This window comes from Hyla sarda, chromosome 2, assembly GCF_029499605.1.
Source record: "Hyla sarda isolate aHylSar1 chromosome 2, aHylSar1.hap1, whole genome shotgun sequence".
NCBI classification, from domain to species: domain Eukaryota; kingdom Metazoa; phylum Chordata; class Amphibia; order Anura; family Hylidae; genus Hyla; species Hyla sarda.
This window is the reverse complement of record NC_079190.1, coordinates 38019520-38037602: the sequence shown is the minus strand read 5'-3', so window position 1 is coordinate 38037602 and position 18083 is coordinate 38019520. Positions and strand designations below refer to the sequence as shown.

The following is an 18083-nucleotide window of genomic DNA, read 5'->3' as shown; positions in this document are numbered from 1 at the left end:
CTATTCATTTGGGGGACAATGTTCCTCAGTTTTTGGGATAGGTGAGGGTCACAATAATCAGACCCCCACTGATTTGCTTGGTATTCCTATCCTGTGGATGGGAAATAACTTTTGAAGTTCGGAATACCCCTTTTAAAGGGGTACTCCAGCGGAAAACATTTTTTTTTTTAAATCAACTGGTGCCAGAAAGTTAAACAGATTTGTAAATTGCTTCTATTAAAACATCTTAATCCTTCCAGTACTTAGCTGCTGGAGGCTCCACAGGAAATTCTTTACTTTTTGAATTTCTTTTCAGTCTGACTATAGTGCTCTCTGCTGACACCTCTGTTCATGTGTCCATGTCAGGAACTGTCCAGAGCAGAAGCAAATCTCTATAGCAAACCTCTCCTGCTCTGGACAGTTCCTGACATGGACAGAGGTGTCAGCAGAGAGCACTATAGTCAGAATGAAAAGAAATTCAAAAAGAACGGAACTTCCTGTGGAGCATACAGCAGCTGATAAGTACTGGAAGGATTAAGATTTTTTAATAGAAGTAATTTACAAATCTGTTTAACTTTCTGGCACCAGTTGATTTAAAAAAAATTGTTTCCCACCGGAGTACCCCTTTAAAGGTAAAGATTTACACAGATTGCACTCCCTAGGGTAGCCCTACAGCACATTTAGTGATCCAGTGGATTCATCACCACTGTCAGGAAGCTCTCAGTATCACCAAGTTATCTGTTTCTTTATATATTTAAAGGGGTTCTCCGGTGCTTAGACATCTTATCCCCTATCCAAAGGATAGGGGATAAGATGCCTGATCGCAGGAGTCCCGCCGCTGGGGACCCCCATGATCTTGCACGCGGCACCCCGTTTGTAATCAGTCCCCAGAGCGTGTTCGATCCGGGTCTGATTACCGGCGTGAGACGTCAAGCCTCCGCCCGTGTGATGTCACGCTCCGCTCCTCAATGCAAGCCTACGGGAGGGGGCGTGACAGCTATCACACCCCCTACTGTAGACTTGCATTGAGGGGCGGAGCGTGACGTCACACGGGGGCGGAGGCGTGACATCACACGCTGCTGGCCCTGTGGTCGCCAGTAATCAGACCCAGAGCGAACACGCTCCGGGGACTTATTATAAATGGGGTGCCGCGTGCAAGATCACGGGGGTCCCCAGCAGCGGGACTCCCGCGATCAGGCATCTTATCCCCTATCCTTTGGTTAGGGGATAAGATGTCTAAGCCCCGGAGAACCCCTTTAACCCCTTAAGGACTCAGGGTTTTTCCGTTTTTGCACTTTCGTTTTTTCCTCCTTACCTTTTAAAAATCATAACCCTTTCAATTTTCCACCTAAAATCCATATTATGGCTTATTTTTTGCGTCGCCAATTCTACTTTGCAGTGACATTAGTCATTTTACCCAAAAATGCACGGCGAAAGGGAAAAAAAATCATTGTGCGACAAAATCGAAAAAAAAAACGCCATTTTGTAACTTTTGGGGGCTTCCGTTTCTATGCAGTGCATATTTCGGTAAAAATTACACCTTATCATTATTCTGTAGGTCCATACGGTTAAAATGATACCCTACTTATATAGGTTTGATTTTGTCGTACTTCTGGAAAAAATCATAACTACATGCAAGAAAATTTATACGTTTAAAAATGTCATCTTCTGACCCCTATAACTTTTTTATTTTTCCACGGGCGGTATGAGGACTCATTTTTTGCGCCGTGATCTGAAGTTTTTATCGGTATGATTTTTGTTTTGATCGGACTTTTTGATCACTTTCTATTCATTTTTTAATGTTATAAAAAGTGACCAAAATACACTTTTTTGGACTTTGGAATTTTTTTGCGCGTACGCCATTGACCGTGCGGTTTAATTAATGATATATTTTTATAGTTCGGACATTTACGCACGCGGCGATACCACATATGTTTATTTATTTATTTTTTACACTGTTTTATTTTTTTTATGGGAAAAGGGGGGTGATTCTAACTTTTATTAGGGAAGGGGTTAAATGACCTTTATTAACACTTTTTTTTACTTTTTTTTTGCAGTGTTATAGGTCCCATAGGGACCTATAACACTGCACACACTGATCGCTCATCCTGATCACAGGCGTGTATTAACACGCCTGTGATCAGCTTTATCGGCGCTTGACTGCTCCTGCCTGGATCTCAGGCACGGAGCAGTCATTCGTCGATCGGACACCGAGGAGGCAGGTAAGAGCCCTCCCGGTGTCCGATCAGCTGTTCGGGACGCCGCGATTTCACCGCTGCGGTCCCGAACAGCCCGACTGAGCAGCCGGGATACTTTCAGTTTCACTTTAGAAGCGGTGGTCAGCTTTGACCGCCGCTTCTAAAGGGTTAATACCGCACATCGCCGCGATCGGCGATGTGTGGTATTAGCCTCGGGTCCCGGCCGTTGATTAGCGCCGGGACCGACGCAATATGATGCGGGATCGTTAAGGGGTTAAAGGAGGTATAACAAAGGTGGTTAACACTGTTGCCTTGCAGAACTGGGGTCCTGGGATCAAATCCCATTGAGGACATAATCTGCACGGAGTTTGTATGGTCTCCCTGTGTTTGCATGGGTTTCCTTCTACAATGCAACAACATAGTGATAGATGTTTTTGGAAAATAGATTGTGAGCCTCAATGGGAACCTAGAAGGATATCAGTGATAACAATCTCTGTACAGCGCTGCAGAATATGTTGGCGCAATATTAATTATCAACATCAAACTGCACTCCTGACCACTTCATCTTCATGTAAATATATTTCAGCAAGACAACAGCAATAAAATGGAAAAAATGCCAATGTGTGTGATAAGCCACCTACCTGCAAGTTGTTGAGATGCTGCTCCTGTAGAAGCCGCTGCGCTTCCTCCAGTCTGTGCTGGAAGTAACTATCCACCTGGACCGCTGGCCTATCCTGAAAGACTCTCTCAAGGTCCAATTTTGCAGCGGACTGTTGCTTTCTGGGCCACGTGGAGTGTCCTATGGATGACAATCCGGAAGGTGTGTCTGTTTTTCTAAGATGAAAATAAAAAGAAAAGGTTAAAGGGGTATTCCAGGAATTTATTTTATTTGACTATGCTACAGGGGCTGTAAAGTTAGTGTAGTTCATAATATAGTGTCTGTACCTGTGTGTGACGGTTTTCTCACAATTCTTATGTGATTTTCACCCCAATATTTATTTTTACCAGCATACAAAATGACTGTTGTCTCAGATTTTTCCCAGGTTGCAATGCGGCCGAGACCTGACATCACTAGTCAGCTGATGACAGGGAGCCTGTCTGCTTCAATGGGTGGAGGGATCGCTTGGTGGGAGAGAGATCAATCTGCAACTAATGCAACAGCTGTAGGCACCCTGAATGAAAACCACAGGTCTTTGAATGGATGAACCTCATTTATGTTTCAATGGGTGGAGCGATCGCTTGGTGGGAGAGAGATCAATCTGCAACTAATGCAACAGCTGTAGGCACCCTGAAAACCTCTGTAGGCACCCTTGAAAACCACAGGTCTTTTGAATGGATGCAGCTCATTTATGTTTCAATGGGTGGGGTGGCTGATGTGTGGGAGGGAGGAAGATGGAATTATTGGATTTGTAGGCATAAGAAGAAAACTCAAACAGGAAATAGTAGTTCACAAAAAGCTAGCCACAGTGTTATGGTAATCTCACAACATAGCCATTTATCCCCAAGACAAGCGCAGATCCTTCCTAAGCATGTCCATTACTACCTGCCAGGTACGTACTAAAATCACCTCATGGTGGATAACCCCTTTAATTACTGCATTATGTCTTTCCATGACAGGGCAGAAGTAGCCCAGCACCGGTCTCATTTGATGAATATCCAGAAATCCCTGATTCTTATAGTTTAACTCCTTTGATGCTGTGGTCAAATTGTGATTACAGCATCTAAGTGGTTTCTGGACATCTGTACCACCACAATGGCAACCAGGGAATATGATTGCAGGGATGTGGATAAGTTGTCATGGCAGCTTGTAGAAGACTGTATACCAAAGTAAGTTCCCTTATGGGTCTATTAAAAGGTAGAGACTCTCTAAATATAATTTTATTATATTATATATATATATATATATATATATATATACACACATATATATATATATATATATATATACACACACACACATATATATATATATATATAGATATATATATACACACACACACACACCTTCCTCCTTTTGGCACATATTTTTTTTGAGTAAAATATAAAAGATAATAGAAATAGAAAGAACATATTTGGTATTGCCACTTCTATAAAGGCCTGAACTAGAAAATGAATGTTCTAATGAATTATCCCACGTGGTGGATGCTGTAAAAATAAAAGATAAAAACTATTCCAGAATTGCTGTATTTTGTTCATCTGCCTTCCCAAAAAACTGAATAGAAAGCGATCTCATATGTACCCCAAAATGGGGCCATTAAAAAGAACAACTTTTCCCACAAAAACTAGCCCTTATATGGGTATGTTCAAAGGAAAAAAAAGATGGCTCTTGGGAGGTGACAAAACAAAGAAGACTGCTTGGCCGTAAAAGGGTTATGGATTTATAAACGTATATATCATTATTTATTTCAAATGACTTTATTTATTTCAGCACCAACATATTCTGCAGCATCGTACAAAGACTGGCATCACTTAGGGTTTAGTTTCACTATATCAGTAAATATAGTAAAGATATACACTGCTCAAAAAAATAAAGGGGACACTTAAATAACACAATGGGGGAGATTTATCAAAACCTGTCCAGAGGAAAAGTTGCTGAGTTGCCCATAGCAACCAATCAGATGGCTCCTTTCAATTTTAACAAGGCCTCTGTAAAATTAAAGAAGCAATCTGATTGGTTGCTACAAGCTATTGGTTGCTTGTAACTCCAAGTCAATCCCACTTCTGTGAAATCACACTGTCCACTCAGGAAGCAACACTGATTGTCAATCAATTTCACATGCTGTTGTGCATGGAACAGACAACAGGTGGAAATTATAGGCAATTAGCAAGACACCCCCAATAAAGGAGTGGTTCTGCAGGTGTGACCACAGGCCACTTCTCAGTTCCTATGCTTCTTGGCTGATGTTTTGGTCACTTTTGAATGCTGGCGGTGCTTTCACTCTAGTGGTAGCATGAGATGGAGTCTACAACCCACACAAGTGGCTCAGGTATAACAGCTCATCCAGGATGGCACATCAATGCGAGCTGTGGCAAGAAGGTTTACTGTGTCTGTCTGTCTGTGTCAGCGTAGTTTCCAGGGCATCGAGGTGCTACCAGGAGACAGGCGAGTACATTAGGAGATGTGGAGGAGGCCGTAAGAGGGCAACAACCCAGCTGCAGGACCGCTACCTCCACCTTTGTACAAGGACGAGCAGGAGGAGCACTGCCAGAGCCCTGCAAAATGACCTCCAGCGGGACACAAATGTTTATGTGTCCACTCAAACGGTCAGAAATAGACTCAATGAGGGCCCGATGTCCACAGGTGGGGATTGTGCTTACAGCCCAACACCGTGCAGGACGTTTGGCATTTGCCAGAGAACACCAAGATTGGCAAATTCGCCACTGGCGCCCTGTGCTCTTCAAAGATGAAAGCAGGTTCACACTGAGCACATGTGACAGAGTCTGGAGATGCTGTGGGCAACGTTCTGCTGCCCGATTTGGCGGTGGGTCAGTAATGGTGTGGGGTGGCATTTCTTTGGCAGAGGCCGCACAGTCCTCCATGTGCTTGCCAGAGGTAGCCTGACTGCCATTAGGTACCGAGATGAGATCCTCAGACCCTTGTGAGACCATATGCTGGTGCGGTTGGCCCTGGGTTCCTCCTAATACAAGACAATGGTGGACCTCATGTGGCTGGAGTGTGTCAGCAGTTACTGCAAGAGGAAGGCATTAATACTATGGACTGGCCCGCCCGTTCCCCAGACCTGAATCCGATTGAGCACATCAGGGACATCATGTCTCGCTCCATCCACCAACACCATGTTGCACCACAGACTGTCCAGGAGTTGGCAGATGCTTTAGTCCAGGTCTGGGAGGACATCCCTCAGGAGACCATCCACCACCTCATCAGGAGCATGCCCAGGCATTGTAGGGAGGTCATATGGGCACGTGGAGGCCACACACACTACTGAGCCTCATTGTGACTTGTTTTAAGGACATTACATAAAGTTGGATCAGCCTGTAGTGTGATTTTCCACTTTGATTTTGAGTGTGACTCCATATCCAGACCTCCATGGGTTGGTAAATTTTATTTCCATTGATCATTTTTGGTTGATTTTGTTGTCAGCACATTGAACTATATAAAGATGAAAGTATTTCATATGATTAGTTCATTTATTCAGATCTAGGATGTGTTATCTTAGTGTTCCCTTTATTTTTTTCAGCAGTGTATACAAGATAGATCTAAGATAGATAGATAGATAGATAGATATGAGATAGATAGATATTAGATAGATATGAGATAGATAGATAGATAGATAGATATGAGATAGATAGATATGAGATAGATAGATAGATATGAGATAGATAGATATGAGATAGATATGAGATAGATAGATAGATAGATAGATATGAGATAGATAGATATGAGATAGATAGATAGAGAGATATGAGATAGATAGATAGATATGAGATAGATAGAGAGATATGAGATAGATATGAGATAGATAGAAGATAGATATGAGATAGATAGAAGATAGATATGAGATAGATAGATATGAGATAGATAGATAGATATGAGATAGATAGATAGATACTACAAAAAACAGATTGGAGCAGCACGTCCTATTGTGCCATAATGCTGGTGCAAGCGGCTTAAAAAGCTTTGGTCAAAGCAAGTCTGAAAAAGGCTGCACTGGCAGCTGAAACGTCGCTTGCTTGTATTACCATGAAATAAACCACTGTTTTTTTGCACTTGAACTATTTTTGTGTGCTGCGGCATCCTTCCTAGATAGATAGATAGATAGATATGAGATAGATAGATAGATAGATAGATAGATATGAGATAGATAGATATGAGATAGATAGATAGTTAGAAAATGTAGAAAAGCAGCACAACCATATTCAAAGTTGAAATCCAAAGTGCATGGTGCAAGCCATTTCTGAAGCTTTGGACAAGAGCGCCAAACTTCATCTAAAAAAAAATCTCTCTGCAGCACACAAAATTGGTGAAAAAAGTTTTTTTTTTTAATTCCATTAAAAGGCAAACAATTGTTTCAATAGCAGCGATGTTTCAACTGGCTTACCCAGTCATTATCAAGCAGTGACTGGGTGAGCCAGTGGAAACGTTGCTGAAACATTTGTTTGCCCTTTAATTGGATAAAAAGAAACCCTTTTTTTTTTTTACCAATTTTGTGTGCTACAGAGATATTTTTTTTCTAGATAGATAAATAGATATGAGATAGATAGATATGAGATAGATATGAGATAGATATGAGATAGATAGATAGAAATGAGATAGATATGAGATAGATAGATAGATAGATAGATATGCGATAGATATGAGATAGAGAGATATGAGATAGATAGATAGATAGATATGAGATAGATAGATAGATAGATATGAGATAGATATGAGATAGATAGATAGATATGCGATAGATAGATAGATATGAGATAGATAGATATGAGATAGATAGATATGAGACATATAGATATGAGATAGATAGATATGAGATAGATAGATAGATAGATAGAAATGAGATAGATATGAGATAGATAGATAGATATGCGATAGATAGATATGAGATAGATATGAGATAGATAGACAGATATGCGATAGATATGAGATAGATAGATAGATAGATATGAGATAGATAGATAGATATGAGATAGATAGATATGAGATAGATAGATATGCGATAGATAGATAGATAGATAGATATGAGATAGATAGATAGAAATGAGATAGATAGATATGAGATAGATAGATAGATATGCGATAGATAGATATAAGATAGATATGAGATAGATAGACAGATATGCGATAGATATGAGATAGATAGACAGATATGCGATAGATATGAGATAGATAGATAGATATGAGATAGATAGATATGAGATAGATAGATAGATATGAGATAGATAGATAGAAATGAGATAGATAGATAGATAGATAGATATGAGATAGATAGATATGCGATAGATAGATATGAGATAGATAGATATGAGATAGATAGACAGATATGCGATAGATATGAGATAGATAGATAGATATGAGATAGATAGATAGAAGATAGTTATGAGATAGATAGATATGAGATAGATAGATAGATATGAGATAGATAGATATGAGATAGATAGATTAATAGATATGAGATAGATAGATGGATAGATATGAGATAGATAGATAGATAGACAGATAGATAGATGATAGATAGTGTAGAATACTGCAAGGAAGTGTATTTTTTTTTGTCTAAACTGTAACATATCTAATCACCAATAGTATAAGAGTTATAAGAACACTAAATAATCGCAGACCCCAGAGCAGCAAACAATACAATCAATATAGAAGCACAAATGGGAGCTTTATAGAGTACCTTGTGCCATTGGGGCTCCTGTGACTGGACAAGTAGTAATACTTGGAGGGGCTGGATCCCTGGATTTGCTCCAGGGCATCTTCAAGTTTTGGAGTTGGCCTTTTATGAACAGTATACGCTGTAAAATAAAACCACAAAAAAGCCGTAAACAAAAGAGTGAATGCTGAAAATGATTAAATGTTCAATGTTTAAAGTCAGTAGCCTTGGTGTCCCTGACCCAGTCCGCATGTGACCTGTGACAGAAGAGGTAACACCCTCACCTGTCCTATCTCGCTTACACAGTTCTATAAATATTCCTTGTGTTTCAATTTTCATCAAGGCTAAAAATATGCTGTCTGCAAAATAATTTAGGGAATTTTGGAACTCCAGTCTGGGTGACTTTATCAGTGGAGAAGTGGACGTCTGGGACATTTTTAACTTCTGCCAGACATCTGGTGTAGAAGACAACAATCTCCAACTACCTAAATGTAAATGAAGGAAAGTTCAAACCATTCATAGTACATAATCTTAAAGGGGTACTCCACCCCTAAACCTCTTAAGATGTCTGATCACGGTGGTCCGACCACTGAAGACGCAATCTCCGGTGCACGGAGCAAACTTCGCTGGATGACTGGCAATGTGGGGCGGAGGCTTGTGACGTCACTGCCACGCCCCCCTCAATGCAAGTCTATAGGAGAGGGCGTGACCATAGAATTGCATTGAGAGGGCATGGCGTGACATCACGAGCCTCCTCCCCACATCGCTAGTCATCCAGCGAAGTTCGCTCCGTGCACCGGAGATTGCGTCTTCAGTGGCCATTTTTGTTGCTGGAATAAATCTCAAAAAGCACTGAATGGATGCAGGACTGTCAAACTATTCCGTCAAGTCTATTGGAAGCAAGTCCGTCTGGTTGGTCTATGAATCCGCTATTATTGGGCTGTGGTGCAGTCCTACTCATGGACATGGCTCAGCTGTGTGCTTCTTCCCACTAGTCCTAGGGATCAGTCAGGGTCTCAACACTTAGACCCCGACCATTTAAAAATTTTGATATGTCCCTAGGACATGTTAAAATTTTTTGTGAAAGCCCAGGTATATTTTAAAGCTGTTAAATGGGGGTGAGCGGTGTCTCCCTCTGTCACCCAATCACGTCTATGCTCAACACAATCGCAGGTTGTGCTACTTAGATGGCAGCTTAGTACTCCGAATACATTCTCTACTGCCCCGAAGGCAGGGTGTACTAGGAGAGCTGTCAAAGAGCAATACACTGCAGTACAAAATATAAATAAAGATAATTGGGATTGTTGCCTGCGTAACTATTAAAACTATTAAAATATATTACATAACTTATCCTGCATGGTAGAAACAATTAAAAAATATGCCCAGTGTCAGAATTGCTATTTTTTTTTTTATTTTTTATTATTTGAAGGGGTACTGCAGCCAGAATTATAGGGGATAACTAGCCAATTATAGCTGGGAACTCCCTGCGATCTCCGGAACGGGACCCGACTCTGAGTGCGGAGCGCCTGCGTTTGACGGCACACGCTCCATTCATTTCTATGGGAGCTCCGAAGAGACCCGAGTCATAGAAATGATGGAGCGCATGCAGTCTACTGGTAGACAATACGCGCTCACTGAGCGAGATGGGGTCCCAGTCCGGAGATCGCGGGTGGTCCCAGCGGTCGGACCCCCAGTGATCAGCTACTTATCTCCCCTATCCTGTAGATAGGGGAAATGTTAATTTGGGCTGTTGATCATCATCGCTATCATCATTTTATGCTTTATCTTTTATCATTCCTATTGTCATATCATACGTAACAATATTGTCACATATATATATATATATATATATATATATATATACGCTGTACAACAAAACAACATTTTCATAATAGTTATAATAAAAATGATCTGATTCAAAAAAAGAATTGATAGTTTAAATTATTTCTATTTTATTATTATTTCTAAGTGCTTGAGTGTGTTTTATCTTTTATTATATCTATTCTCATATCATATATTAACAATATCGTCTGATATATATGTTGTACAACAACACAAAATTTTCCCCAACATTAGAAATCTATTACAGTGGTCCCTCAAGTTACAATATTAATTGGTTCCAGGACGACCATTGTATGTTGAAACCATTGTATGTTGAGACCAAAACTCTATGGAAACCTGGTAATTGGTTCTGAAGTCACTAAAATGTCATCCAAAAATAGGAAAAAGTGAGGATTAAAGATAAATAAGTAGATAACTAATATAGATCTAGATCTAATATAGACAGATTCTTACATATAAAAGTAAGAAAGATCTGCTGGGAGCTGTAAATCACTGTCTATTTCAGTGTTTCCCAAAGAGGGTGCCTCCAGCTGTTTCAAAACTACAACTCCCAGCATGCCCGGACAGCCTTCGGCTGTCCGGGCATGCTGGGAGTTGTAGTTTTGCAACAGCTGGAGGCACCCTCTTTGGGAAACACTGGTCTCTGTAGAGGAAAGAAGCTTCATCAGGGTCCTGTACAGAACACGCAATGTCCTAAAAAAAAGTAAAATGGAGCTGCCCTCACCTGATGTCCAAAGGAGCAGACGCTACCAGACACCAGTCAGTGCATGCACTTCAGTAATACAGGTAAAGAGTACAGAACATGTAATACCTCCCTGTACTGTAGGGGGCGCTACCAGACACCAGTCAGTGCATGCACTTCAGTAATACAGGTAAAGAGTACAGAACATGTAATACCTCCCTGTACTGTAGGGGGCGCTACCAGACACTAGTCAGTGCATGTACTTTAGTAATACAGGGGTTTTACCAGTGAATGTCCATTCTGATTGGTCGATTCTTCCAGCCATTGACATGTTTTGCAGATTCCATAGCATTGTATGTTGAGTCTGGTTTCAAGTTACAATGGTCCAGAAAAGACCATTGTATGTTGAAACTATTGTATGTTGAGGCCATTGTAAGTTGAGGGATCACTGTATTTAAAAAAAAACAAAAAAAAAAACTTCTATTTTTTTAGTCAACTTGCCTCCCCGAATTAAAAACTGTAAAAGAAAAATAAAATGATATGCTCCCAAACTAGGCCCAACAAAAACTGTAAAACGTCACCAAAAAAAATGACATCGTATTGATGGCAAATATAGAGCAAAGTGGTACAAACAAACTGAAATCATTATAAGGCTAGGTTCACACTGTCCCAGCCAGTCGAAATCTGAATCAGTCGGCGCTAGGACCCCACAGACATTGCCGTCCTGTCCCCTTAGACATCAATGTCGGTGTCGCGACGAGCAAGTTCATTCTTTTGACGGCAGAATTTCTGGCACTAAAATTTTTGGGGTGTGCAATGTGCAGCGGAGTCCCATTGCCAGCAATGGGATTCCGCTGCACAGGAATTTTTTTGTGGAATTCTGCTTAGAAATTCCACCCGAAAATTTGTTGTGAGTGAACGTTACCGTTTCTCATGTTTTACATAATAAACTAAGTCATTTGCCATAAACATTAATGACCGGTAGTAAATTCCTGTAAAAGCCCTTGTAGGTTTCCCTTGCGATGACACCAACTATAGGTGCCGGGTCCATACGGTGGTCACTCACCAGGTCTCTGGCGCTGCGATGGGGGGAGGTGAGCCCGCTGGAACTTTTCTGTCGCTTCCTGAAGTTTTAGCTTTCTCTGCTGGAGAACATCTTCCCGGAATTTCTGCTCCTTTTGCTCTTCTTCTCTTTGCCTTTCCTCAAGGGCTCTTTAAAAAATAAAAATAAAAAAAAATGTAAAAAAATTACCGTATCCTAATAAGATTAAAAACTGTAAAACAAATGTAAATCCCAAGTGATAAATCAGCCGACCTGATAGTAAAAAGTAACATCGCACAGGAGCAGATTCATTCAAAAGGAAGCCGTCTCTGCTCGTACAGGACTATAAAATATGCGGTTCACACCCCTGTTTACGGCTCACATTGTCGTAAATACCTTGTAAAAATAAAAAAAAGAGCCATATATATATATATATATATATATATATATATATATATATATATATATATATAAATGTGGTGTAAATTGACACTAATGTCTCAGGGTTGACATTCCATTTCACCGCAGATCTCACATAACAATGACTCGCCGGGAGGGTTGTTGTGCTGTACGGCGACCGTCACGAATGGTAAAAGAATAAAAAAAGGACTAAAATATTCTTGTAAACCTCACCTCTGGAAACGTCCGACGCGGATGGTCCCTGCAGATGAAATGTCTCGGGGAATGTGGCTGCTCGGTGTAGAGGATGACAATCACCTGGACTCATCGGCAGTACAGTACACACAGTCCTGAACAGTAAATGCCGCAGACATGTGAGCTACCTAGACCTGGCGGACTGCCAACCCACGTGTAGGTTCATAAAAACCATAATATACAGCTGACACCCAGCCGCAACAGATGAGATGGGAGATAACTCTGATCCGGGCTGTAGTGTTTTCCAAGCAAGGTGTCTCCAGCTGTTGCAAAACTACAACTCCCAGCATGCCCGGACAGCCGAAGGCTGTCCGGGCATGCTGGGAGTTGAAGTTTTGCAACAGCTGGAGATACCCTGCTTGGGAATTGGCGCTCTAAAGGATAGGGGTCTGATTATCAATGGGGTTGACCACTAGGACCCCAACTGATCAGAAGTGATGTAATGGGAGTTTGCATGCTTGACCACCATTCCATTTATTGTCTATGGGGCTTCAAAATGCAGCAAAATTAAAAAGCTTTTCCATGAAAACCTCATAGTTAAAGGGGTACAAATGTTTTCAAATCAACTGGCACCAGAAAGTTATACAGATTTGTAAATTACTTACTTATTAAATAATAATCTTCTTAATCCTTCCAGTACTTATCAGCTGCTGAATGCTCCAGAGGAAGTTGTGTAGTCCTTTCCAGTCTGACCACAGTGCTCTCTGCTGACACCTCTGTCCGTGTCTGGAACTGTGCAGAGTAGGAGCAAATCCCCATAGCAAACCTCTCCTGCTCTAGACAGTTCCTGACATGGCCAGAGGTGTCAGCAGAGAGCATTGTGGTCAGACTGGAAAGAACTACACAACTTCCTCTGGAGCATACAGCAGCTGATAAGTACTGGAGGGATTAAGATTTTTTTTAATAGAAGTAAATTACAAATCTGTATAACTTTCTGGCACTCGTTGATTTGAAATTTTTTTCCCCCTCCAAAGTTCCCCTTTAACCACGTATGTTCACACTACGTATTTAGTGCGGAATTTCAGCGGCAGACAATTCCACCACTGAAATTGATATGCGCAAAGAAAGGACATGTTCTTTCTTTGCTCGGAAGTCCGCGAGCACTGCATAACCGTCAATGGTGACGGCACAGTGCCGCGCGGTCCTACCGCTGAGGTATTTCGGCAGTGATCACCAGATGGAATCTCCACTTGCGGAATTCTGTTAGCAGAGATTCCTGTAACACTCACTGGTCAGTAGACAGGAACACTCTGGGTAGTAGATCCGCTGAACCTGTGTGGCAGATGACGCGGGCCGTACCAGGGAGCAGAGTCTAAGGTGCCGCTGGTTTTCGCCAGAGCCCGTCGCAAAGCGGGATGGACTTGGTGCGGCAGGCGGCACCCAGGTCGCTACCCCTGGCACGACTCGACCACACAGGCGGCTGAGGAGATTCGAGCTACAGAAGGAGAACCGCAACTCGTAGTCTGGATAGCAGAAGGTCTGGGCAGGCGGCACTGGTGCGTGGTCAGGAACGAAGCAGGAGGTCAGAAGGCAGGCGGCACAGGAGCAAGGTCAGGAACGTAGCAGGAGGCAAAACAAAGTAACGCTTTCTCAATGACAGGGAAATGCACAGGTGGCTGGAGCGCAGACCGTAACAATTCCGTTCCAAATCCGTAGTCTGAACATACCCTAAAACAAACGCCTGCATACTCTGCTCACCCACTCCCCTAGCTGTCTGTGCTTCTGTGCTGTTTTTCCTTGTTCCATTGAAGTCCTGTTCTGCTTTCTGATTGGCCCAGGAAATATCACAGGAAGAACGAAGAACAACACAGGAGAAGAGACGACAGCTGCAGTGCCATGGGAGCAGGTGAAGTGAGTATGCAGGCGTTTGTTGTTTTACAACATGCGGTTTACTATGGGGTTTTCAAGGAAAATCTCATTAATTCCGCTACATCTCTATTTGGAAGCCCCATAGACAGTAAATGCAGTGGGGGTCAAGCATGCACACTGCCATTACATCTGAAGTGCCATGGGAGCAGGTGAAGTGAGTATGTGGACGTTTGTTCTTATACAACATGGGGAAGAAATACGGTTAACTATGGGGTTTTAATAGGAAACCTCTTTAATTCTGCTACATTTGAAAGCCCCATAGACAGAAAATGGACCAGAGGTCAAGCATGCATGCCGCCATTACATCCCTCACGATACAACTGATCTCCATTGTCCTGATCAGTGTGGGGGTCCAAGTGGTCAGATCCCAGACTAGTCATTCACTTTCCTTTGCATAACTTTGCATATATTCTGTATTTTTCCTACTGAAGAAAGGGTCATGCTATTCAGCAAAAGAACCCTGAAACGCGTCTAGGTTAAATTACCGCACCTTGTCACACATTGTTGGTGTGAACCTGGCACAGAAACTTGCTACACATTGGAAATATCCACCACTGTAGCTGTAGTCCGACCTGGACTTATACCACAATTTCTTACTAACCTGAATCTGCTGGGAAATATCCATCCTCCACCCGCCCTGAGAAAAAACCATTCTCCATCATCATCCACCACGAGGGACGCCAGCGCTGCGCCCGCCCTGCAATACCACCACAGGAGCAGCACGGAGGCCACTGGGGACGTTGTGCCAAATGTACCCCTGCATAATTCGAACTTTGCACGAGTGACAGCCCTGTGCCAGCGCAGCCGGCGTATGGTGGACGGAGACAACAACAAGCGCCAGGAGCGGGTGAGACACACTGTGACAGCAGCATCTAACACAAACCAGTAAGCCTGTACTAGTCAATAGACTGATAAAATCAATTGTACAAGTGTATACACTACTGGTCCATTTATTCATCACTAGGATATTTCATCAGCTGCACCAGAAAAGGACTAAATCCCCTTTTTCCAGACCGGTATATATTTTTTACTAATTTTTTTACACATATATTTTTTTACAAATTTTTTCCACCATATATGATTGTTAGAATCAAGTCTTTTCATTTTGGTGATCAATACCACTAGGGCCCAGTGGATTGTTCACCTTTATATATCTGTGCCAGGATTAGATGAATTTTATACAATTTTATCAATTGTTTTATACATGTTTAATAAAATTTATATCAATTGAAATTTCTTTATATTATATTTGCATTCATTGTGTACCTTCGGGGTAAAATCCTAGAAGGATTGGTTATATATATTTTCTCTTCATATTATTTATTTCTGGCCGTTTGGGGTTTCGGCATATAACCAACTATATCCTCGGATTGTAGATTTGTGAGCTGCACACATTCTTTTCCTAATTCTAACATTACTTCTCCATTACCGGCCTTATCTTGATCTCTAGTGCATTAGGATATCACAACACATTGTTGTAAGGTTTATACCCTCAAGATAATTATGGCTACATCTGTACATAGTGTTACTGTGGTAGTGCAGGGTGTATAGCATGTAGGCACTTACTGTACATGATCTATCAGCACATTCCAGAAGTGACTACTTAGCGGCGCTATTAACATTCACCTGGATAATTCTACGTAATAAGCCTCATTACACTAGAAGAGGAGCCCTGACTCATTGTTAGGAACATTCACTTGTCACTAGTCATCTCCTCAGACAGATTCCTAGATCTACAGGTCCAACCCCTTCTGTCGGCACTGTCTTTAGGGATGGTGTCATCACCAACATTACCTCTAATAGGCTTTTTTATGGCCTCATAATTTTATTCTCCAATCTAACTTAGTTTTTTTCAAAATGACTCAGCTACAGGTGAAATCGGTATTAAAGGGGTACTCCGCCCCTAGACATCTTATCCCCTGTCCAAAGGGGACCCCCACAATCTTGGCTCTGGGGACCCCCACAATCTTGGCTGTGGTACTCCCCCCCCACTGGGGACCCCAACAATCTTGGCTGTGGTACCCCGCCACTGGGACCCCCCACAATCTTGGCTGTGGTACCCCAGACATCCAATGCACGGAGTGAACTTCGCTCCGTGCCGGCTGACTGGCGATGCGGGCGGAGAATCGTGATGTCACAATCATGCCCTGCTTGTGACGTCACGCCCCCTCCCATAGACTTGCAGTGAGGAGGCGTGGCCGTGACGTCATGAGCGGGGCGTGGCTGTGACGTCACCAGCCTCCGGTGCTGCATCAGGTGCTCTAAATGAACATTGGGACCCCAACGATCAGACATCTTATCCTCTATTCTTTGGATAGGGGATAAGATGTCTGGGGACGGAGTACAACTTTAACGTTCTATGTTCTGGATCAGATCTGTACATAGCTAGGTTGCCAGAGGAACCATCCACTGTGGGTCTGGTATCTCTAACCCCCAACAATCTGTGACCACTTGAGTAAAGGCGGGGTCACGCCATGGAATCTCTGGCTTAAATTTCCACCGGAGATCCCTAGGGCGACTCTCAGAATAGGCAGACTATATCTGAATTAGAATATTTAAGAACGGGGTCTGTTGTGACAGTTCAGCAAAACTTTCAGAATAAATTTAGTAAGAGTGCTTCGTATAGAAACCCCATTTTGCATTTGATGAAGTAATTAGAAATCAGCGGGTATTTATGTCATGGAAAAAGTCCAGGTTGCCCAAAGACGTCGGAGAAACAGCAGGATGATCGCATTCATATTTCTGTTTGGATGTTCACCAATATGAAACTCTACCGGAATGTTGGATCGGGTTTGATGGAAACAACAATTCACCAATGTTGTGCCGGGCTCCATGACGATCACCAGGTCTAACACCCTGTGACTTTTTTCTGTGGGGGCTATATTTACACTCTTTTGATGGCAAATACACAGCAGCGTGAACTCTCTCTCAGCTGATTTGGGTAAATGTTAAAAAAAGATTCTTTAAAGGGGTACTCCGCTGCTCAGCGTTTGGAACAAAGTTCCGAACGCTGGAGTCGGCAGCGGGAGCTTGTGACGTCATAACCCCTCCCCTTAAGGTGTCACTCCCCGCCCCCTCAATGCAAGTCTATGGGAGGGGGTGTGACACCCCCTCCCATAGACTTGCACTGAGGGGGCGGGGTCTGACGTCCTGAGGGCCAAGACTATGAAGTCATGAGCTCCCGGCGTCGGCTCCAGTGTTTGGAACAGTTTGTTCCAAACGCTGAGCAGCGGAGTACCCCTTTAAGTAATTGCTATTGTCCCTTCCCTAAAACCCACTGAAACTTTGATAATGACATAGCGTATAGGTACAAATGAGGATATCTAAGATCCTGCACACATATGGCTGGTGATCCAGAGCCGTGCCCAATGGTAAAGTCGGATGTCATTAGCTATATCCGTTGTATCTGATGCCACATAGGGTAAAATGTACTGTTTGCACTGGTCGTAAAGAAAAAGAAAAGGGGGGGGGGGGTTCCCTCATCTAGT

At 42.4% G+C, this 18083-nt stretch overlaps 1 protein-coding gene across 4 annotated transcripts in view; it reads right to left on the bottom strand.

Annotated features, from left to right (window-relative positions):
• Window positions 1–18083, bottom strand: part of CEP126 (centrosomal protein 126) — a 95521-nt gene that overhangs the window by 34587 nt on the left and 42851 nt on the right. For all 4 annotated transcript variants that reach the window (XR_008889500.1, XR_008889501.1, XM_056561544.1 and 1 more), the window contains exons 3-5: window positions 12097–12242; window positions 8531–8648; window positions 2819–3011 (exon numbers count right to left, since the gene is read on the bottom strand). Coding sequence is in view for 2 of the 4 variants with exons in the window: in XM_056561544.1 (XP_056417519.1) it covers window positions 2819–3011; window positions 8531–8648; window positions 12097–12242 (457 nt within the window). In the remaining 2 variants the exon portion in view is untranslated. The remainder of the gene's footprint in view (window positions 1–2818; window positions 3012–8530; window positions 8649–12096; window positions 12243–18083) is intronic.